Source organism: Macaca thibetana, chromosome 11 (assembly GCF_024542745.1).
Source record: "Macaca thibetana thibetana isolate TM-01 chromosome 11, ASM2454274v1, whole genome shotgun sequence".
NCBI classification, from domain to species: Eukaryota; Metazoa; Chordata; class Mammalia; order Primates; family Cercopithecidae; genus Macaca; species Macaca thibetana.
The window spans coordinates 12,509,607-12,533,378 of NC_065588.1; the positions used below are offsets into that span (position 1 = coordinate 12,509,607).

Here is a 23,772-nt window from a genome sequence, read left to right on the forward strand (position 1 = left end):
TTTCCATTCTGAATTAATATGTAAGTTCCATGAACGTGGAGACTGTACTTCTAGTGCTTTGCAGAGAATCTGGCACGTGGTAAATGTTTAATAAGTATCTCTTGAATGAATTTCCTTTCAGGTCTAGACAATAAAATCCAGTGAGTTTGATTTCAGATGAGATTGGGTGCCTTCAGGGTGATATGGCCATAAACAAGTTTGATTTCAGATAATGTGATTATAATGGGAACTTAATAACAAATATACTAGAACTTTCTATATTAACACGAGTCTTCACCCTTTCAAAACAGTCACCCTGGAGACCTGTATACTTATTCCAGTGTTGCAGACCTTGTTCTAAAGACGTGCTTCAGAAATGTTTCATAAAAGGTTTGTATGCCTTTTATCTCATAAAGGTAAAAACAGAAACAAACCAGAACAAATACTACCATGCCTTTCATTGGAAATCAAATTTTGGTTTAATAAATTGAATTTCCAATCATGAGATTTTCTGTTATGTCTCAGTATTTGTGACCCTTTCTGGTAGTTTTATTTAGACTCTTGTAGAAAATCTTTCCATAAACCACAGTCTTGTTATTCCAATCACAAAAGAAAAAGTATAATGCTTTTATTACCTCTAATTATCCTGTAACTCCTAAGTCCTTTTGCTGGTTTCAGTGGACAGGCTTCCTCATTGGGACAGAAAAATAGGTAGCAGTTGGGTCGTCTGGCTATTTTTCGAGTGTCGAAGATCATGAAGTTACATGCTTTGTCCCCTGCAATGAAAGGTTTCATAAGCATGATTTTGAAATGAGATTTTCTAAAGAGTAGGGCAAGCAGGAAAAGCTTCACTTATTATGGAGTCCAACACAAACACCTTTGTTCATTTTGTTCACTTGTTTGCTGACCGCTGAATCATTTCCTTTTCCTTAGTTTAGTTGCTTAAGGCAATTTTAAAAGACATTGGGTTTAGCTTTTTTTTTCCATAAGATGGCACCGAAGGCGAAGAAGGAAGCTCCTGTTCCTCCTAAAGTCCAAGTCAAAGCAAAGTCTTTAAAGGCCAAGAAGGCAGGGTTGAAAGGTGTCCACAACCACACACACACACACACCCCTGCATGTCACTCACCTCCAGCAGCCCAAGACACTGTGGCTCCAGAGGTAGCCCAAATATCCTGGGAAGAGTGCTCCCACAAGCTTGACCACTCTGCCATCATCAAGCCCTGACTACTGATGTGCTATGAAGATAGAAGACAACCACACACTGGTGTTCACTGTGGATGCCAGGGCCAGCATTCTAGCACCAAACATCTGACACTCATGTGGCCAAGGTCACACCCTGAGCAGGCCTGATGGAGAGAAGGAGGCATGTGCTCCGCTGGCCCCTGCCCACAATGCTTTACGTGTTGCTTACAAAACTGGGATTTATTTTTATTTGTATTTTTATTTTGAGATAACGTCTTGCTCTGTCACTCAGGCTGAAGTGCAAGTGCAGTGGCATGATCTCAGCTCACTGCAACCTCCACCTCCCAGGTTCAAGAGATCCTCCCACCTCAGCCTCCCGAGTAACTGGGACCACAGATGCAAGCCACTACATCCGGATTTTTTTGTTTTTTTTGTAGAGATGGAGTCTCTCTATGTTGCGCAGGCTAGTCTTGAACTCCTGGGCTCAAGCTGTTTGCCCTTGTTGGCCTCCCAAAGTGCTGGGATTACAGGTGTAAGCCACCGCACCTGGCCATCTCTTGGATTCTGAAAGCATCTCAGATGCCTAATAAAGTCATGAGTGGAGTCAGTAAATTATTATCGCTATCATGGCTCCTTCCACACAGGATCTGAGTAGTATAAGGAATACAATCTATCCTTTAATTTTTATCTGTACCATTCTTTGTGTTTTTCTTCCAATTTCCCCTCTCTCCTTATCATGTTTGCTTTTCTATGCTCCTTCCTTCCTCACTTTTCACTCTTAACTATAATTTCTGGTCTCTTTTCTTTTCTGAGTCAGGGTCTTGCTCTGTCATCCAAGCTGCAGTGCAGTGGAACAATCACGGAACACTTCAGCCTTGGCCTTCTGGGCTCAAACAATCCTCCCACCTCAGCCTCCCCCGTAGCTGGGACTACAAGCGTGCACCACTATGCCTGGCTAATTTTTTGTTTTTTGTAGCGACAGGGTCTCACTACGTTGCCTAGGCTGAGTCCCTCCCCCTCAACCTCCCAAAGTACTGGGATTACAGGCATGAGCTACTGCACCTAGCCGCTGGCTTCTTTTTCTGTTCCTTTTGTGTCCAACAGAAATGAAACTCTCGATTTATCATGGCCTAGATTAGATTTTGTCCTCCATTTGGTACAGTCTCACACCTTTGGGAGGTCAGCATATCCCTGGTCAGGTTAAAGGTTAAGAGGCACATAGGCTAACTGTTAAAAACACACGCTCTGTCGACCATCACCACCACTGGTGCTAGTCAGGTAATGGTGAGAGATCAACTCCAACTCCCCAGATGGAAAGGAAGATTTAGTTAGCCTCTGCAGGAATTTTATCATGTCATATCCCCATTACTCGGAAAATAACAGGAGTACTCCTGCCTTTTCTTTCTCAACAATGTGATACCAGAAATACCTTTCTTTTTAGCACTTAGGTAAAGGGGAGGGTCCATAAGCCTCAAAATTGTATGCAAGATATTGTGGCCATCGTGTTATGTATATTTTTCTAGAGTATCATCAAGATATCATAGTGCCTTTTGAACCCTCAGTGGTGAAACCATTTCTCAGTAAGTGAGGAAAATGTTTGAGATCCATTAACTGAGGTCCCAAGTACCTCTGCTTGTAGCAAAGCAGTAATAGGACTTCGGCTTATAGAATAAAACAGCAAACCCTCATTTCTTAGAATTGAGGAGAAATGCAGGGCTTTGCTGATGCCTGTAAATACCCACACTTACAGTATTCAGTCCTGCTTGCGGGTGATCTTTCTATTTCACATACATGTCGATGTCAACATTTAAAGAAAAACTCGAAATGTAAATTAAACCTCTGTCATTTCCGTAAATTACTTGCACAAAGTGTTCCAAAACGCACTGCTCAATGAGACCATCGAAGGGATTTTTCCTCCTGACAGCAAGTATACGGTGTCTTCTCCACACCATTTTGCAGCAATAACCACCTATCCTACTATTCAGTTCAATTCTGACACCAACTATCCAGAGCTGGCATCAGACTCCATAGATGACGGGCTCAGCATCACAAGACTGCCCTCACTTCAGAAGCCAGTAGCAAGTATCAGGTCTCCAGGTCACCCACACTTCTGTCTGACTTGGCTACTACTAATTCAGGGATTCCCTGATCCTACCCCCTCAGATTTGATAATTTGTAAGAACAACTAATAGAACTAAGGAAAATGGGGCCGGGCGCGGTGGCTCACGCCTGTAATCCCAGCACTTTGGGAGGCTGAGGCGGGTGGATCACAAGGTCAGGAGATCGAGACCATCCTGGCTAATGCGGTGAAACCCCGTCTCTACCAAAAATACAAAAAAGTAGCCGGGCCTGGCTTTGGGCACCTGTAGTCCCAGCTACTCGGGAGGCTGAGGCAGGAGAATGGCGTGAACCTGGGAGGCAGAGCTTGCAGTGAGCGGAGATCGTGCCACTGTACTCCAGCCTGGGTGACGGAGGGAGACTCCGTCTCAAAAAAAAAAAAAAAACTAAGGAAAATGCTGTATTTACTATTATGTTTTATAATAAAGGATACAAATGAACAGCCAAAAGAGGCTCCTAGAGTCCCAAGTACAGGAGACTTTGTTCCTGGGGAATTGGGGTGCATAATCCTCTTGACACTGGGATGTGTTCACCAATTGGATGATCCCCCATCATCTAGGGGTTTTTATGATGGTTTCATTACACAAGCATGATTGATTAAGTCATGGGCCACTGTGACTGAACTCAATCTCTGGCTCCTCCACCGAGGTGAAGCCTCACTAGCCCAAACTCAAGTATAGCTGAAAGGGGTTGGTTATGAATAACCAAAGACATGCTCCCATCACTTGGGAAATTCCAAGGTCTTTAGGAGTTCTGTGCCAGGAACTGGAGACAAAGATCAAATATGCATCTTTTGAGACAAGGCCTTGCTCTGTCACCCAGGCTGGAGGGCAGTGGTTCGATCAAAGCTCACTGCAGGCTGGGTGCGGTGGCTCACACATGTAATCCCAACATTTTGGGAGGCCAAGGTGGGAGGATCATTTGAGGTCAGGAGTTCAAGACCAGCCTGACCAACATAGTGAAACCACGTGTCTACTGAAAATAGTAAAAATTAGCTGGGTGTGGTGGTGAACACCTGTAATCTCAGCTACTGGGGAGGCTGAGGCAGTAGAATCACTGGAACCTGGGAGGCGGAGATTGCAGTGAGCCGAGATTGTGCCACTGCACTCCAGCCTGAGCAACAGAGTGAGACTTCATCACAAACAAACAAACAAACAAAAAAGTTCACTGTAGCCTCAACCCCCTGGGCTCAAATGATCCTCCTACCTCAGCCTCCCAGTAGCTGGGACTACATGCATGCACCACTATGCCTGGCTAATTTTTTACTTTTTACAGAGAACAGGGTCTTGCTATGTTGCCCAGGCTGGTCTCAAGCAATCCTCCTGCCTTGGCCTCTCAAAGTTCTGGGATTACAGGAATGAGTCACCATGTCCAGCCATTCACTAGCTTTTCTAGGCTCCTTGATAGCAAAGCTTTGTCCATCTTATTCAGTGTTTTCTCTCTAGCAACTAGTAAAGTATTAAGTACTCAATAAATTTAGTTTTTTTTCATTTAGAGAACTCGGACAGAGTCATAAGTAAAATTGAAAAAAGACCACTGTTTTACTAAGATACACAGTATACTTCTCTTTTCAGTTTCAAGATTTAAATCCTAAAATGTGCAAAGGCCTGGTTCAAACCTATGGGTCTCAGTTTCCTCCGGTGTCATGAAAAGGGGTCAGACTAAATGATTCCCCATTCCATTAGAGTTCTAGAAGCTGCAGTTACCTAGTAGTCAGTGGTTGTTTTTTTTTTGACTTATCCTATGCCATCAGCTCCAAGGAAAGAGACAAAGTGGAGGTTTTATGCTTCCAACTTAAAGATCAAATGCTGATTTTCCCATGAGATAAGAATTCTATTTTTTCTCTCAACTCCTTTTCTCTGTTAACATTTTCTTTGTAATATCACACTGTATTCCAATACTCCATGCTGACGGCAGCTAACCATTTCAATAGGATTTTTGTTTTCAATATTCGAGATACCGGTTGGGATATAACACCAGTGATTCTCAATCTCTTGTGTACCCAGTCACCTGACGGATATATACATACATTCATCAATAACTTGGACTCAGCTTAGGGGATGGGAGGGCACACTTGTAGAAAATTCTCCAGTGTTTTTGTCACTGACATTCATACCCTGTTGAGAATCACTGGTATAAGTTATTCAGCCACATCCCCCAGCTACTGAAGCCACAAAACATATGGAACAAAGGATTGCCAAGAAACCACTTTTTACCTGATATGATTTTTGTTGAACAGCAAGAATTAATGCAGTCTTCTTGAGTTGAAGTATATATGGGCTCATTGCCTCTGATTCCCTTAGAAAGAGATAACTGGATGTCAATGACAACATCTTCTAGACTCTTGTTGAGGCAATTCTGACTAGCAGCCAGCCTTAGTGTCAGGAAGCAAATTATTACCAAAGTGTAGGTCAAGCTCCCTTTTCCCCCGAAGAACATTTTAAATTTCAGTTTAGTTTTGGTCTTCAAAGGTCAAGGATAATCCTCCCTCTGGTCTTAGTTTGCTTTAAGAAAGTTGCACAGATGACGAAATTTCTCTCTAGAACAAAAATGGAAAATCATCAATGAGTTTTGTTTCTTTAACAAACAAGGGAAGAAACATTTCATTTCCTTAAAGTCAATGAAAAGGATCCACATACAATTTAGAGAAGAAAAGAAACAAGTACTTTTTGTTTCACTTTTAGTAAATTTAAGACAACTTTTCATTAAACATTTGGCAAATAACTAATATGCATAAACAAACATACTACCTCATCAATGCTTAAAAGCTGACAATGCTTATGAAGGAACAGGTATAGACAGTAGGCCTGCCTCAGAATTCTACAATCCTTCCCTCTTCTAACTCAGAGCAGAGAGGGCACACATTTCTAGTCGTTGATGAAGCAGTAGTAATAGGTTTAAGCATATTTCCTTTCTCAGTAATAACAATCAGCATTTTAAAATCATCTACTAGGGGCTAGGCATGGTAATAGCTCATGCCTGTAATCCCAGCACTTTGGGAGGCTGAGGCGGGCAGATCACAAGGTCAGGAGTTCGAAACCAGCCTGGGCAACATGGTGAAACCCCTTCTCTACTAAAAATACAAAAAGTTAGCTGGGTATGGTGGCGCATGCCTGTGGTTCCAGCAACTTGGGAGGGTGAGGTGGGAGGATCGCTGGAGCCCAGGACATTGAGGCTGCAGTGAGCCGTGATTACACCACTGCACTCCAGCCCGGGTGACAAAGTGAGACCGTGTCTCAAAAAAAACTTAAAAAACAAAAATAGGTGACAGTATACTAAGTGGTAGACATTATACTAAGGAATTTACTACTCTTTTGAATTGTTACTCTTTAATTAATTTATTACCATCTTTAATCTTTATATCAACTGTAATGGCTAATACTGAGTATCAACTTGATTGGACTGAAGAATACAAAGTATCGATCCTGGGTGTGTCTGTGAGCATGTTGCCAAAGGAGATTAACGTTTGAGTCAGTGGGCTGGGAAAGGCAGACCCATCCTTAATCTGGGTGTGCACAACCAAATCCACTGCCAGTGCAGCTAGAATATAAGCAGGCAGAAAAACGTGAAAAAGAGAGACTGGCCTAGCTTCCCGGGCTATATCTTTTTTTCTTTTTTTTGAGACGGAGTCTCGCTATCGCCAGGCAGGAGTGCAGGGGCGCGATCTCGGCTCACTGCAATGTCCGCCTCCCGGTTCAAGTGATTCTCCTGCCTCAGCCTCTCGAGTAGCTGGAACTACAGGCGCATGCCACCACGCCCGGCTAATTTTTTTGTATTTTTAGTACAGATGGGGTTTCACTGTGTTGGCCAGGATGGTCTTGTTCTCCTGACCATGATCCGCCTGCCTCAGCCTCCAAAAGTCCTGGGATTACAGGCGTGAGCCACCACACCCGGCCCCAGCTTGTATCTTTCTCCTGAGCTGGATGCTTCCTGCCTTCAAACATCAGATTCCAAGTTCTTCAGTTTTGAAATTCCTTGCTCCTCAGCCTGCAGATGGCCTATTGTGGGACCTTGTGATTGTGTGAGTTAATACTTAATAAACTCCCATATATATATATACATATATATAAATATATATACACACATATATATAGTATGTATGTGTGTGTGTGTGTGTGTGTATAGCTCTTCCATTAGTTCTGTCCTTCTAGAGAACCCTAATACAACAACCTTGCAAAAAAGCTATTATTGGCCGGGTGCAGTGGCTCCTGCTTGTAATCCCAGCACTTTGGGAGGTCGAGTCGCACGGGCGGATCACCTGAGGTCAGGAGTTCGAGACCAGTCTGGCCAATGTGGTGAAACCCCATCTCTACTAAAAATTACAAAAATTAGCTGGGTGTGGTGGCGGGTAGCTGTAATCCCAGCTACTCAGGAGGCTGAGGCAGGGAGGTAGAGGTTGCAGTGAGCCACGATCACGCCACTGCAGTCCAGCCTGGGTGACAACAGCAAAACTCCGTCTCAAAAAAAAAAAAAAAAAAAAAAAAAGCTATTATTTTCCTCATTTTATAATGAGGAAACTGAGACAGTTAGATAACTCTAATAATCTATTCTAGAAATTAGCCAGTTAGCAGGAGTAATACTCTGGCTCAGTTAAAGGAAACTTTAGGGGTAGATTTTCTTTTTGACAGCCTTAAAAATACAAAAGTCACACTATGTATAATGCCAACTCTGTTGAGATGCTGGTTCTTTTAGGAAAAATAAATGTTAAACTGGCAAGACAATATAATAAATTATCCTCACCTATCAACCTCCACATTTGCAGAATACAAATTGTTTGCTGAATGATAGCTTAGAGGAGAATTACTACTTCTTTAACCTTTGTTTATTAACCCCTTTGATAGTCTGAGGAAGCTTTTGCAAGACGTATTTAAAAACGCATAAAATGAAATATGTAGGATTCCAAAAGAAGCCAGTTATATTGAAAGAATGTCCCTACAAAATCCTGGTGAAAGAAATCAAAAAGGAGCAAATAAATAGAGACATATTACATGTTCATGGATAAGACTTTATTTTGTTAAGATATCAGTGCTTCCCAACTTGAGTTACACATTAAACGCAGTCTTAATCAAAAGCCCAAAGTTATTTTTTGGATATCAACCAACTGATTTTAAAATTTACATGGAAATGCAGAAAAGACCTAGAACAGTCCAGAACACTAAAGAACAAAGTTGGAAGACTGATACTACCTGACTTCAACACTTACTGTAAAGCTACAGTAATAAAAAAAAAGTATGGTATTAAAAAAAGAATAGACAAATAGATCAATGGAATGGAATAGTAAACCCAGAAATAGACCCTCACAAAGACAGTCAACTGATCTTTGACAAAGGAGCAAAGGGGATTCAATGGAGAAAGGACAGTCTTTTCCAAAAATGGTATTGGAACAACTGGATATCCATTTGCAAAAATGAATAAATAAATCTAGCCACATACTTTGCACCTTTTGCAAAATTTAGCTCTAAATGGATCACAGACCTAAATGTAAAATATAAAACTATAAAATTTCTAGAAAATAACAGAAGAGAATCCTTGTGACCTTAGCTTAAGTGATGAGTTTTTAAATACAATACCAAAAGCACACTCCATGAAAGAAAAAAATGATGTTGGACTTCATTAAAATTAAAAACTTCTGCTCTACAAAAGATACTGTTAAAGAGAATGAAAAGATAAACCACAGACTTGGAGGAAATATTTGAGTTTTTTTGTTTGTTTGTTTGTTTTTTGAGGAAATATTTGTGAAACATATCTGATAAAGCAGTAGTCCATAGCCTTTCTGGCACCAGGGACCAGTTTCATGGAAGACAATTTTTCCATGGACGGGATTGTGGGGGGGTTATGGTTCAGGATCATTCAAGTGCATTGTATTTATTCTGCACTTTATTTCTATTATCACATTATAATATATAATGAAATAATTATACAACTGACCATAATGTAGAATCAGTGAGAGCCCTGAGCTTGTCTTCCTGCAACTAGACGGTACCATCTGGGGGTGATGGAAGACAGTGACAGATCATCAGGGATTAGATCCTCATAAAGAGCGTGCAGTCTAGATCCGTCACATGCGCAGTTCACAATAGGGTTTGTGCTCTGAAGAGAATCTAAGGCCATCACTGATCTGACAGAGGGCGGAGCTCAGGTGGTAATGCAAGCAATGGGGAGTGGCCGTAAATACAGATGAAGCTTTGCTGTCTGTCCCACTGTTCACCTCCTGCTGTGTGACCCATTTCCTAATAGGTACTGGTCTGTGGCCCAGGGGTTGGGGAACCCTGTAATAAAGGACTGGTATCCAAAACATACAAAGAACTCAAGTCAGCAATAAGAAAACAAACTCAATGGACAAAAGATCTGAGCAGACACCTTACCAAGGAAGAGATACAGATGACAAATAAGCATATGAAAAGATATCTAACATCATATGTCATTAGGGGATTGTAAATTCAAACAAGATACCACTACCCACCTATGAGAATGGCTAAAATCAAAAAAATTGGACAATACCAAATACAAGGACATAGAGCAACAGAAATTCTTGCCTGGGCGCGGTGGCTCACACCTGTAACCCCAGCACTTTGGGAGGCCAAGGTGGGGGGATCACTTGAGGTCAGGGATTCGCAATCAGCCTGACCAACATGATGAAACTCTGTCTCTACTAAAAAAAATACAAAAAGTATCCAGGTGTGGTGGCAGGTGCCTTTAATCTCAGCTACTTGGGAGGCTGAGGCAGAACAATCACTTGAACCCGGGACATGGGGGTTGCAGTGAGCCGAGATCGTGCCACTGCACTCCAGCCTGGGCAACAGAGTGAGACCCTATCTCAAAAAAAAAAAAAAAAAGAAGAAAGAAAGAAATGCTCTCTCATTGCTGTTGGGGAATGCAAAATGGTACAGCCACTTTGGGAGAAGTTTGGCAGTTTCTTACCAAGCTAAATGTAGCCTTACGGTACAATTCAACAATTGTCTTCCCATGTATTCACTCAAATGAACTGAAAACTTATGTCCACACAAAAATCTGCACTAGAATATTTATAGTAGCTTTATTCATAACTGCCAAAAACTAAAAGCAACCAAGATGCCAGTCAACAGATGAACAAACAAAATGAGATACATCCATACATTGGAATATTATTCAGTAATAAAAATAAATGAACTATCAAGCCACAGAAAGACATGGAGGAATCTTAACTGCATATTCCTAAGTCAAAGAAGCCAGTGTGAAGAGATATGAATCTAACTATATGACATTCTAAAAAAGGCAAACTACAGCGGCAGTAAGAAGGTCAGTGGTCACCAGGAGAACAGGAGTGGGAGGATGAATCAGTGGAGTGCAAGGGATATTTGGGCCATTGAAACTATTCTGTATACTATTGTAATGGAGGATACATGTTATTGAACATCCGCCAAAACCCATAGAAATGTAAAACACACAGAGTGAACATTATGTGAACTATGGACTTTTAGTTTTAAAAAATGGTTAAAAAAAAAAATCCCAGAAACAAACCAGTATATGGTAATAAAACACAAGTCTAATACCTCTCTTGCTGTTTGTCAACATTCTGTATACAGTAAAATAGTAACATTTATTGCTTCTGAAATGCCAGTTTCTATGCTAAGCACTTTATACATATCATGTTATTTAATCTTTACAGATCCTATGATTATCCTCATTTTAGTTAAAACTTATAAAAAGTTGTGGGACATAATATGTGCTTCTTTATTAACCTATTAAGTAACAAGTGGTCATCTAATAACTGCCATAATTTTGACGTGGTATTAAGTATAAATAATATTTTGAAATATGTGCAACAAGTCATGTGATACAAAAATATCAGCAATATTTACGAGGGGCAAATCATAGCTACTGCTAATACTTTCTACTGTGGCTTTTGCCTACATTCCATTTCAGAAGTCAGTGAAATAATAAATTTTTCCACCCAAGTTCACAGACATCCTGAATTCTATCCATGGATACCTTATCATGGACTCCCCAAGTTAATAATTCTGGCCAAGGTACTTAATACGCTGCCATATTTTGCAAGCCTCTAGAGAATCAAGAGAAAACCAGGCCAATACTTTATTTCGAATGGATTCTAATGTAGCCTCTTTTCAAGCGTTTGCAAAGAAACCTGAACTATGTAAGGAGATGGGGCAGGAGTTGTTTTCAGTATGCAGCATTGAGAGAAGTGTTTAACAGTTTTATATCATTAAAGAGAATACCTCAGCAGTATTAGGTTAGTGACGTTTTCTAATCCATTATTATTTAGGCTTTAAGGGCCTGAAGTCGAGTTGAATCTTGTTGAACGACAGGGGAAAAGGATACAGGTGGGTGAGAGAGGATGCCCCTGAGTTTTAACGCCTGCATACAAGAGTCGCTAAAACTTACTCGCACATAACTAGTTCAAACATTGGAAATCATCTTGCAGCACACTATAATTTACCAAGATGCTTATAACTGTATACACACACACACACACACACACACACACACACACACACACTCTACAGCGAATTAGACAATTAGCAGTTTCAATAATGAATACAGTACTACAAGAAAACAGGGAACATTTTATCTTCCTTTGAGGAAATGCGTGTTGCCTACTGAGCTATTCTTCTGCCTCTCCTTCTGATGTCAACGCAGAGACAGAGCCATTTATGGCAGGTGCCTTGAGCGCGCCTAGAGGTCGCCTTTGGAATACTGCAGCGACTCAAGGATCCTGCTCAGCCCTTATTGGCCCCAGCTGGTCCTTCGGATGGTGGGGTGTGCGTGAAGGAGCCTCGGCCCCTGGAAAGGAGGGGACCAACTCTCTCCGCAGGTGGTGACGTCGCCTGCGGCCGGTCGGGGGTGGGTATTGGGGAGACCCTTTTACCTGGAGGCGAGAGGGCCCCGGGGCCCCTGCTGCCCTCCGGGTGCGAGGACAGCTCTGTCGCGCTCGCGGGACGGACCGGCGAATCCGCGCGGGGGTCTCGGCGAGGACCGCAGGGGATGCTCCGCAGCTCCCGCACCGGCCTGGCGGGTTTTGTGGTTAGCAAGTTCCTGCTTCCGTCGCAGCGACGGAAAGTTTACCGCGGGGGAAGGGCACGTTCCTGCCCTGCAACCCGGAGCTGCTTCCCGGCAACATTAGCGCGTCCCTCCCCGCGGAGGCTCCGGGCTCCCGGCCCCAGCGCTGAGCTCCACAGGGAGGTAGCGTCCCCCAGCCCCGCGCTCCCCGCCGGCTCAGCCACACCGCTGACCCCCGGCTGGGCGCGCTGCGAGGAGGAGTGCGTGCCTCCCTGCTGGTGGCCCGAGGGTCTGCAGGTGAGCCTTGCCTGGCGGAGGCCGGAGCCCGCGCAAACTAAAACAATTGCACGTGGGGAAAACGTCAAACAGTACAAAAATATACACAGTGACAAGTCTACCCCTCACCCCCGCACCCCAGTCTCCTAGTCTCCCTCTGCAGAGGCAACCACTGATAGCAGTTTTTTGATGTTCAAGAGCTTACGGTGCATCCTATTGGCATAGTTCTGAGAATCCTCTTTCCATAATGGGAGGATGGAATCCTCAATTAAAGATGGCAATTCTTGAGTTAAATATTATGTTCCACACACACTTCAGCGAAGGTATTTGGCTTTCTGCAGGATTTATTGTTTGTAGATAGGATAATAATGGTGAAAATGCTGGTGTCTGTAATATATATTAAAACTGTATACCTAACACTTAGCATAGTGCCTGGTACACAATAGGCACTCAGTAAATATTTAACTAAAATATTTTTGTTGACTGAATGAATGGAAAACAACTGCATAGGGCATAGGTTGTGGAAGTTTCTAAATTACTGCTGGCTCCATCCCCACCTCCATAAACACACAAATGCAACATTACTAAACCATTGACACTTAGTTTGTCATATGGTCTAACCTTTGACAGTATCTTCACCTCTGTTTTGAAAGAGCTTGCAGACCTGAAGTGCTATGCAGTTGCAAGTAAGTCTAGGCCTGTACACCCAACAGCTACACCCTAGTCTTAACCAATAACTACAGGAGGATTATGTTGACTGAGAATGCTTGTGAACAAAGGTCCATTGTGTAGAACTAACTCTACTTGTAACCAAAAGATGACTCTTGAATTACAATGTTGTTAAAGCTAGGTTTGAAAGAGTTACCAAAGAAAAGGAAACTCCAGAGTAATTTCCCATTGCAGTGATTTTCCTGATGCAACAAGGGACTGATATGCAAGGGTGTTTTATCTCTACAGATGATATACACTTCAGGGTTCAGGGTGTAGAGCTATCAGTTTTTGAATCTCTCTACATGGGGTAATCCATGCTAGTTACTAAGTAGACCTTTCCATTATTAGAAACTTCATATTCAGTGCTTTAATACAATGAACCTGTTTTTTTCCTTTGTTTTGTGTTTTGTTTGTTTTTAAGAGACAGAGTCTCGGAGTCTCACTCTGTTGCCCAGGCTGGAGTGCAGCGATCTCGGCTCACTGCAACCTCTGCCTCCCTGGTTATAGTAATTCTTCTGCCTCAGACTCCGGAATAGCTGGGACTACAGGCACATGCCGCCACACCTGGCTAATTTTTTTCTATTTTAGTAGAGACGGGGTTTCATCGTGTTGCCCAGGCTGGTCTCAAACTCCTGAGTTCAGGCAATCTGCCCGCCTTGGCCTCCCAAAGTGCTAGGATTACAGGCTTGAGCCACCGAGCCGGTCTGAACCTGTTTTCATTGAAGTGATATGTTATTTTTTCAGGTATGACAGTGAACAAAGGATACTGATTAAAATAATGATTAAAGAAATATTTTCTATTGATATGTGTTTAATTTATAAATATCATTGATTTACTTATTCATTCATTTTTTGAGACAGGGTCTCGCTCTGTTGCCCACACTGGAGTGCAATGGCACAATCCCCACTCACTGCAGCTTTGACCACCTGGGCTCAAGTGATTCTTTTGCCTCAGTCTCTTGAGTAGCTGGGACCACAGATGCACACCACCACACCCAGCTACTGTTCTTAATTTTTTTTGTTTAAATTTTGAGATGGAATCTCACTCTGTTGCCCAGGTTGGAGTGCAGTGGCACGATCTCAGCTCACTGCAACCTCCGCCTCTCAGGTTCAAGCAATTTTTCTGCTTCAGTCTCCTGAGGAGCTGAGATTACAGGCTCATGCCACCAAGCCCAGCTAATTTTTGTATTTTTAGTAGAGTCAGGGTTTCACCATGTTGGTCAGGCTGGTCTTGAACTCCTGACATCAAGTGATCTGCCCACCTTGGCCTCCCAAAGTGCTGGGATTACAGGTGTGACCCACCATACCCGGTGTTTTAAATTATTTGTATAGATGAGGTCTCGCTATACTGCCTTTGCTTGTCTCAAACTCCTGGGGTCAAGCAATCCTCCTGCTTTGGCCTCCCAAGGTGCTGGGATTACAGGTGTGAGCCACTGCACCTGGATTACTTAAAAAAATAAAATAAAAAACCTTTAATTTCTGGCCTGAGTCATAACTTAGAAATTATATCCATTGTCACTTCACTTCCTGAAGAGATTCTTGATACTCTTCTCTGAGGGTTAGAAGTCTCATCTATGTGGAGCTTAGATTTTTTTAAAAAGTAATCAGAAAACATGTATTACGCACCTGCAGGGGAAATTAAAGACCAATAATGTCAATGGGATCTACCTTCAAGATGTTCATAGCTCAGAAGGTGAAAGAGTCAAGTAAATCAACGGCTGTGTAAACAATAAGTGTGATGAAGGCCAGGTGTAGTGGCTCACATCTGTAATCCCAGCACTTTGGGAAGCCAAGGCAGGAGGATCACTTAAGCCCAGGAGTTTGAGGCCAGCCTGAGCCAACATGGCAAGACTCCATCTCTACAAAAAATAAAAATTGGCCTGGTGTGGTGGTACACGCCTGTAGTTTCAGCTACTTGGGAGGCTGAGGCAGGAGGATCACCTAAGAGCCTAGGAGGTAGAGGCTGTAGTGAGCCATGATAGCACCACTGCTCTCCAGCCTGGGCACCAGAGTGAGACCCTGTCCCTGCCCTCCCCAAGAAAAGAATAAATGTTATAATAGAAGATGGCAACTAAAAAGGCTCAGAGAAGGGACATCTGATCCCAATTTCTGGGAGGCGGTGTTAGTTAATTATTGAAGAATGAAGTTATTAGCAGATGAGGAGGAAAAGGCTGAATATTTCAGGAAGAGGAAAGTGCATGACCACAGGAAATTCAGCCTGTTAGGAAGGTTACCAGTGTACACAGAACAGAGAGAGAGGCTGGGGTCAGAGCAGGAAGGTTTTCATGTTAAATCTTAAACTTTATCCTAAAGGCATGGGGAGTTCTGAAGGTTTTTTGCAGGGCAGTGACAAGTCCAGAGACCTAATTAATATTCTAGAAAATTCTCTCTACCTGCCACAGGAGGGATGGATTGAAGGATGTGAGGCCAGAGGCCTCTCTTCCAAGAAATGGAAGTGATAAGGCCCTGAAATGGGCATGGACATAGAGGAGAAATTAACAGAGAGGCTCTCCAGGATGCAACAATTGGTTGGATGTGGTGCTGAGAGTAAGCAGGCTTCTGGCTTGGGAGCCTGGTTGGTTAGGAGTACCAGGTCATATAAAGACATGGGAAGAGGAGTCAGTCTGGAGTGGACAGACACATGATGAGTTTTGAAAACATGAGTCCCGGTTTTATAACTTACTAGTTGTGTGACCAAGAATAAATCACTTAACTTTTCTGTAAAATTAGGAAAGTGTTATCTACGTTATACACAGATCATAATATAGACCTTTTTATGTAGGTCTAACATATAGACCTGTAGACCTGTAAACTCAAAAAAGTTGTTCAATTGCTAGTTATTACATATACAACAACATAGTCTGCTGCTCACGTAGAAGGGATTTAAAAGGTGCTAAAAGACATCAATCTCAAATGTTCCCTAGCTATAAAGCTCTTCCAGCAGACTCCTTATGTTATATAAATGCTCATTTAATTTTCTTGCCACCAGACTGTAAGTACAGGGGCTGGGCCTTGTTGAATTTTTTATTCTTAGCGTGTAGCAAGTGCCTAGAACATTTCAGGTTCCCAAGAAATGTTAAGCCAGTGAAGAAAGGAATTTTATCTTCATATGTTCTTTTTCTGAATATAGCTTTATGGATATAGAATTTGCATACCATACAATTTACCCTGGTAAAGTGTACTCTACGGTGGTTTTTAATATATTCGGAGTTGTGCACTCATCATTACAATTTTAGAACATTTTCATCAACCCCAGAAAGAAACTCCATACCCAGTAATAGTCAGTCTACATTTCCCTTCCACCTACCCCTCCTTGGCCTTAGGCAACACTAATATATTTCTCTCTCTGTAGTGCTTCTCCTGGACATTTCATATAAACGGAATCTACAATATGTGGTCTTTTGTGACAGGTCTTTTTCATATTGAATAATGTTGTCAAAGTTACTCTGTGTTGTAGCATGTATCAGTATTTCATCCTTCCCTTATTTTGGCTGAATAAATATTCCATTACACGGATATACCATACTTTATCCATTCATCAGTTGATGGGATAGAAGATCTTTTTAAGAATGAAATATTTATCCAAAAGAAAGCATAAAAAACACCATTACATCAGTATGGACTGGTGTATGGAACACAAGGCAAATATACTTTTATGTGGAAAGGGGGAAACAAGAGCCAGAATGAGTTATTCTCCATTCCTCACCCCTTTTACCTCTTCTCTCACCTAACCCTCAAAGAGGAAATCTGGGAGGCGAAGCAAGGACTCTCCAAAAGGCAATGGTCTCACTGCTTAGTGGGCCCTTCCCAGTCCCATCAGCCTGGTGTGGTTTATGTAAACCTCAAGACGAGTCAGACACAACCTTCTAGAAGCCTGCCCTGATCTCTCAGGCAGTTTTTCGTTCTATTTTCATATTCCCAGAGACCAGGGTACTTAGATTCATTTGCATTTTTCTCATTGTATTGCAATGGTGAGGAAAGAGCATCAGACAGTCCTAAATAGTTCCACCACTTACCACCTGCTGACCATGGAGGAGTCACCTACTTACCGGCTGCAGGGTTGTTGTGAAACTTAAATAAGGTAAAATAGGGGAAATTATTGTGATATAGTAGAGTGGAAGGGACTTAAAAATCATTTAGTCTACTTGACACTTCTTCTGAGACTGTATTTTATGCATATAAAATCTCAAGGCATTTACTTGAAAAAAAATTTTTTTTTTTAAAGAGACGGAATCTCGCTCTGTAGCCCAGGCTGTAGTGCAGTGGCGCGATCTCGGCTCACTGCAAGCTCCGCCTTCCAAGTTCATGCCATTCTCCTGCCTCAGCCTCCCGAGTAGCTGGGACTACAGGCGCCCGCCATCACGTCCGTCTAAATTTTTTGGTATTTTTAGTAGAGACGGGGTTTCGCCGTGTTAGCCAGGATGGTCTCTATCTCCTGACCTCGTGATCCGCCCGCCTCGGCCTCCCAAAATGCTGGGATTACAGGCGTGAGCCACCGCGTCTGGCCTACTTGAAATTTCTTGACGCAAACAACGTAATATAAAATGAGTTGCAAAGTTCGGAGAACTCCAGAGCCAGCTAACTCCTTGATGGCATTGCATTGCTAGGTCTACTTCCTTGCCCTGGTAAAAGTGGCAGTTTCCTTTCTGGATTACTCCCTCCTCACCTTTTGTTAGTTTCAGAGTGACGTGTTGATAACTGTCAAGGTCCCCAGAAAGCGCCTAGCCAAAAAGGTTCTTCACTTCTCTTTAAAGATGTGCACTCCCTAATACGTGAATCAGCACTTTCTATTTCTTAATTTTTCTCTCATTTCCAGCTGCTGCCTTCACCGCCTTCTGGTATTTTTTTGTTTGATCGTCCACTGCTAAACTCCCAGCTCTTCAGAATTAAAAATGAACTTTGCATCCACGCTGTTGTGGGTTCGAATCCTGGGTCTATCTAGCGTCTTTTTCTCCATCTGTAAAACGGGGTTAAAAATATCTTGTTTGTAAAGTTGTTCTCACATGTGGGTATTGAAGCGCTTAATAGCGTGGGTGGTGTTTGCAAGGCGACGCAACAGGAAAGGGCTCACCCTTTTCGGCAGTTCTGGCTTCAAGGAGGTCAGGCCCTTTAAGGTGGCGTCGCCCTAAGTCGCAGGAGGGGGTCTCTCCGCCCCTCCCTCGGGCCGGGGGCGGGGCCTCCTAACCCGGAACTGACGGTCGGGCGTAGCCGGCACCGCCCATCTGCATCCCGGAAGGAGCGAGCTTGCGGCGCGTGAACCAGTGAGTGAAAGCGGCGCCGCCCGCCGGCCGCAGGTGCGGCAAAGCCAGTGTCATCTGCAGGTTCTCTTAGGGCTCCCGGAAAGAAGGAGGGCGAGCCGGGTGCATTCGCGCCGCGCCTCCTTGCGTTTCTGTTCCCCAAATAGGGCCTCTCCCCCCGCCGCCCAGGCCCCTGCGTGGGCTGGACGCGTCAGCCCCACACATTAGCCTCGCTGCGCCGCCCAGACTCTGCCTTGCCTCCCCGTCCCGGTCCCTGGCCCCTGCCCTGTCGCCCGCCGTCGGAGCGGTGACCGCCCGGCCCGCCGTTCTTCTGCTGCCACCGCTGCCGGCATCATGGGCAGTGAGCAGAGCTCCGAGGCCGAGAGCCGACCCAACGATCTGAACTCCTCAGGTCGGTGTCCTAACCCACCCCCGCTCCAGCCCGCCCTGTCTGCTTGCAGAGCGGGCTGCCTCCCAGACTAGTGGGGTCTGGGACTGCGGACGGGAACGCACAGAAAAAGCCCTCACCATGTTACTAGGGGGAAAAAAAAAAGTCACCATCTGTCCTGGCCTCGATTCCCCTGATGGAAGTGCCTGTGACTGCAAGCTAAGCCAGCGTGGGCGCCGGTGCCCATTATTTATTTTCAAAACAGCCGTTTCTCCCAGCTACAGCCTACTGTTTAAAAGACGACCTAATTAATTTTTGGCTCTAGTGCTCATGGCTGATGTAGTGCGATTTGGCTCACACGGTGAATGGATTATAGGACCTCTAAGAACAGGCTGTTTCTTAAAAACGGGTGTTAGAGGTTCCTTTTCTGAAGGGATATGTGATAGGTGTCCACTTATTTGAACTCTTGAGTGCAGAGGTCTCCGAAACAGCTTTTTCTTCTCAGAAGGTGTCTTGGTCCTTTTCTAATCTTACAGAGGTTGACCAGACAGCAGGCTCTGGTGTTTTCCATTGTTGTTCCCTGTCCATGAATTTTAGATTCCTCTAAGCGTTTGAGACAAGAATGGGAGGATTATTGTGTTTGCGATACAGTGAGTGTTCAATACATAAAACAGCTAATGTTTAATTGAGGACCATTTGCTGCTTTTTTTGTTACCCACGCAGGCCAGGACAGCTGGGAGTGCTTTGGCTAAGCTCCGGGGTTGCTAATGCAAATTGGTTAATCCGGGTCCTAAAAAGAGTCCCCGATTTTAGAAGTTCTCTGTTCTTGATAGGATTTGTAATTCATAAATAGGCAAGCTAATAGATCTAAGGGTGTTTCACTTTGAAGTGTGACCTTCAAGACTAGTTCAGACCTACATTCTGGGGGACTGGATTGGGGCAGCTTTGAATGGTGGGCAGCGTCTATTAGCTTTGCTACGTTTTTCTATTTCCTTGGAAGGCCCAGAGTGTCATATTTGTTGTAAGAAATATAATCATTGTGACATCTGACATTCTTGCCTCTATGGCAGGGCAGAAACATATTTTGGGGGGAAGCGGTGTGGCATCTTTTTAATATGCTTGCTTGCCCATGAACCAGCAGCATTTGCGCATTTCCGGTGTTAGAATTTGCCTATTCCCCCGGGCGCGGTGGCTCCAGCCTGTAATCCCAGCACTTTGGGAGGCCGAGACGGGCGGATCAGGAGGTCAGGAGATCGAGACCATCCTGGCTAATACGGTGAAACCCCGTCTCTACTAAAAAATACAAAAAACTAGCCGGGCGAGGTGGCAGGCGCCTGTAGTCCCTGCTACTCAGGAGGCTGAGGCGGGAGAATGGCGTAAACCCGGGAGGCGGAGCTTGCAGTGAGCTGAGATCCGGCCACTGCACTCCAGCCTGGGCCACAGAGCGAGACTCCGTCTCAAAAAAAAAAAAAAAAAAAAAAAATTTGCCTATTCCCCTGTGCCAAGTACTTTACATACATTTACATAGAATTTTTGCAGTAATCCCATTTTACAGATAAGGTAGTAGAGGCTAGCTGGAATGTTTCGAACTCCCCTTTGCTCTGGCATCTGGGGAAGGAGGAATCACAATTTATTGCAGGAAAGATTTCTGGCATGGCTTTTGTAAAATGCTAGGTAAATTACCAAAACAGGTAAAGAAATATTTCTTGAAAAGAAATAAAAGCAGCAGAGATTTTTCTAAAAAAGGGAATGCCAAGCTTCTGGAGACGAGCTTCTAGGAGACAGAGCAGTTCTATGGCATCCCTGGATTAACCTTTGAGATATGACTATAATGAGCCTGCGAATATTACCTTCTAGAGCATAAAACACTTTAAAGATTCATTCATGCCCCAGTCTGGAAGATATTTGGGGGAGAGGATGATTTCTTGGTCCAGGGAGTCCTTTATAATATGAATCACTTCCCTCCAAATGGATTACTTTCTCCCAAGGAACCTGAATTGATCTCCTCCTTTGTCCTCCAAATTTCTGATTTTTGCCTCAGCCTAGAATGGACTTACTGGCTATTTTTGCCCTGGACTAATGCTATAATTTTAAGAATGAGGGGCCTGAAGTCCTAGCTACTCAGGACGCCCAGGTGGGAGGATTGCTGGAGTCCAGGAGTTTAAATAATAAACTTTTTTTGGGGGGCGGGGGGGACAGAGTCTCACTGTTGCCTAGGCTGGAGTGCAGTGGCATGATCCTGGCTCACTGCAACCTCTGCCTCTCGGGTTCAAGCAATTTTCATGCCTCAGCCTCCTGAGTGGCTGGGATTACAGGGACCTCACGCCTGGATAATTTTTGTGTTTTTAGTAGAGATAAGGTTTTACCATGTTGGACAGGCTAATCTCGAACTCCTGACCTCAAGTGATCCACCTGCCTTGGCCTCCCAAAGTGCTGGGATTACAGGCGTGAGCCACCGTGCCCAGCCACGTTGACTTAAAAAAAAAAAAAAAAAGAGGCTGAAGCCTCTGGAATAGGCCAGTCATTTGGGGGTTGAGACCAGGGTGTTTTCCTGGACTTAACATAGCTGGCTTGATGTGGTAGGGTGGATAGACAGCTTTGCAACTCCAGTGTCGTGGAGATGGGCCTTGTGTACCAGTAACTTAGAGACCTCTAATTCCTTTCCTAACTTTCTAGCACTGCTGACTTTGGGCAAGTCCCAGTTAAATTTTGTACCCTTTATTTCTCGTTTTAGAAATAGGGATATATATATATGTCAAGATATCAGGATAAATAAGGAGAAAATGAAAACAATCTGCCTATACTTTTATGTGCTGAAAAAGAAAACGTTTAGTTACGAAAGAAGTTTATTCATGTTATATAATCCTGTAATGGGCCAGGTGCGGTGGCTCACACCCGTAATCCCAGCACTTTGGGAGGCCAAGGCGGTTGTATCACGAGGTCAGGAGTTTGAGACCAGCCTGGCCAATATGGTGAAACCCCACCTCTACTAAAAATACAAAAATTAATCGGGTGTGGTGGCATGTGCCTATAGTCCCAGCTACTCAGGAAGCTGAGGCAGGAGAATTACTCGAACCTAGGAGGCGGAGGTTGCAGTAAGCGGAGATTGCACCACTGTACTCCAGCCTGGCAACAGAGTGAGGCTCTGCATCAAAATAAAATAAATTCCTGTAATGTCTGAGGGTTTTCGTTGTTGTTGTTGTTTTGTTTTGTTTTTTGAGACTGTCATTCTCTTACCCATGAAGTGGTGTGATCATGGCTCACTGTGGTCTTGACCTCCTGGGCTCAAGTGATCCATCCCAGCTTCCTGAGTCGCTGGAACTATAGTGTGCACCACCACATCTGACTAATTAAAAGAATTTTTTTTTTTTTTTTGTAGAGACAGGGTCTCACTATGGTTGGTCTTGAACTCCTGGACGCTGGTGATCCTCCTGCCTCAGCCTCTCAAAGTGCTGAGATTACAGGCATGAGCCACCACGCCCAGCCCGAGGTGGTGTTTTTTTTTTTTTCCGCAACAGAGTCTCGCTCTGTTGCCCAGGCTCGAGTGCAGTGGCGTGATCTTACCACACCCCAACCTCTGCCTCTTGGGCTCAAATGATTCTCCTGCCTCAGCCTCCTGAGTAGCTGGAATTACAGGCACCCGCCACCATGCCCTGTTAATTTTTGTATTTTTAGTAGAGACAGGGTTTCGCCATGTTGGCCAGGCTGGTCTCAAACTCCTCACCTTAGGTAATCTGCTCGCCTTGGCCTCCCAAAGTGCTAAGATCACAGGCATGAGCCACCGTGCCTGGCTCCAGCCTGAGTTTTTAAAAATACTATAGAAAATAGTTTCTATAATTCATCCCCGCCACCCCAACCCCAACTGCAAGATAGCTACATTGTATAAAATTATTGTTTTTAATCACTACACCGAAAACTGCCTTGGTGAGGCAGAGGTGCCTAACTAATACGCATCTCCTAAGCAGTGTAACTTTATTTTCAGTGACTCCTTCACCAGCCAAGCATAGAGCCAAGATGGATGATATTGTGGTTGTAGCTCAGGGCTCCCAGGCCTCACGGAACGTCAGCAACGATCCCGATGTCATCAAGTTGCAAGAGATTCCAACCTTCCAGCCCCTTCTGAAAGGTAAAGGATTGCATTTTGTTTTATCTGAACTTGCTGGAGAGATTTGTGTAGCCCTACTACTTTCTTTCTACGTATGCATTTATTTTGCTCTCTCATCTCCTTTAGGTCTTTGTTTAAATGGCATCTTCTCAGTGAAGCCTTTCTTGATTTCCCTAATTAAAAATTGCAGACCTTTCCCTACCTGTTTTTCTCTATAGCCCTTAATTATCATTGACCTATTGCAAATATGTTTACTGTCTATATTTCTCTGCTAGAATGTGAGCTCCATGATGGCAGGTATTTCTTCTTTTGCTCACTGTTGAATTCCCAGCACTTGAAATAGAACGTGGTATAAGATAGGGACTAAGTGAATGAATGAGGTCGAAAATGTCCCTTTCCTGTTATATTCCCATGAAAAGATTTTCATTGTTATTTGTGATCCGGACAGTGGGTGGACTAATTCAGATCCATAGAGAAAATCTCCATCACTACTGATACACTTGTAATTAATCCTGGCGGCTGTTTTATGTGAGAGTGTGTGTTTGAAAAGAGAGATTACCCACCCAGTTAGCATATATTGTGGTAGTTACCTTTTGACACCAAGGCCACAACTTTATTATTTTCGTGTCTCCATTAAGTGGTGGAGATGATTTTATATTAACTGGTGTTTCTGCTGTAAGAGTCCTTTAGTTCCCTCCTCCCTCACCCCCACTAAAGATTAGGAAATAATGAACATAAGGCCCTGGTTTATTTAACTTGGTATAATACAATGTAAAACA

The 23,772-nt window shown here is 43.6% G+C and overlaps 2 protein-coding genes across 5 annotated transcripts in view; one reads left to right on the forward strand and one right to left on the reverse strand.

The window, feature by feature from the left end:
* Positions 1-18,458, reverse strand: part of MANSC1 (MANSC domain containing 1) — a 29,793-nt gene extending 11,335 nt beyond the window's left edge. The window contains exons 1-3 of one of the 2 annotated variants that reach the window (XM_050748235.1): positions 17,930-18,458; positions 5,496-5,818; positions 615-755 (exon numbers count right to left, since the gene is read on the reverse strand). In XM_050748235.1, coding sequence (XP_050604192.1) covers positions 615-755; positions 5,496-5,718 — 364 coding nt within the window. In that variant the 5' untranslated portion in view covers positions 5,719-5,818; positions 17,930-18,458. Of the gene's footprint in view, positions 1-614; positions 756-5,495; positions 5,819-12,145; positions 12,312-17,929 lie in introns of those variants that run through there. The other variant, XM_050748233.1, reaches the window with a different exon arrangement.
* The window catches only part of BORCS5 (BLOC-1 related complex subunit 5), a 109,038-nt gene continuing 103,634 nt past the window's right edge, over positions 18,369-23,772 (forward strand). For 2 of the 3 annotated variants that reach the window (XM_050748285.1, XM_050748287.1), the window contains exons 1-2: positions 18,471-18,912; positions 22,871-23,014. In XM_050748285.1, the coding sequence (XP_050604242.1) occupies positions 18,855-18,912; positions 22,871-23,014 (202 nt within the window). In that variant the 5' untranslated portion in view covers positions 18,471-18,854. Of the gene's footprint in view, positions 18,913-22,870; positions 23,015-23,772 lie in introns of all 3 variants that reach the window. The other variant, XM_050748286.1, reaches the window with a different exon arrangement.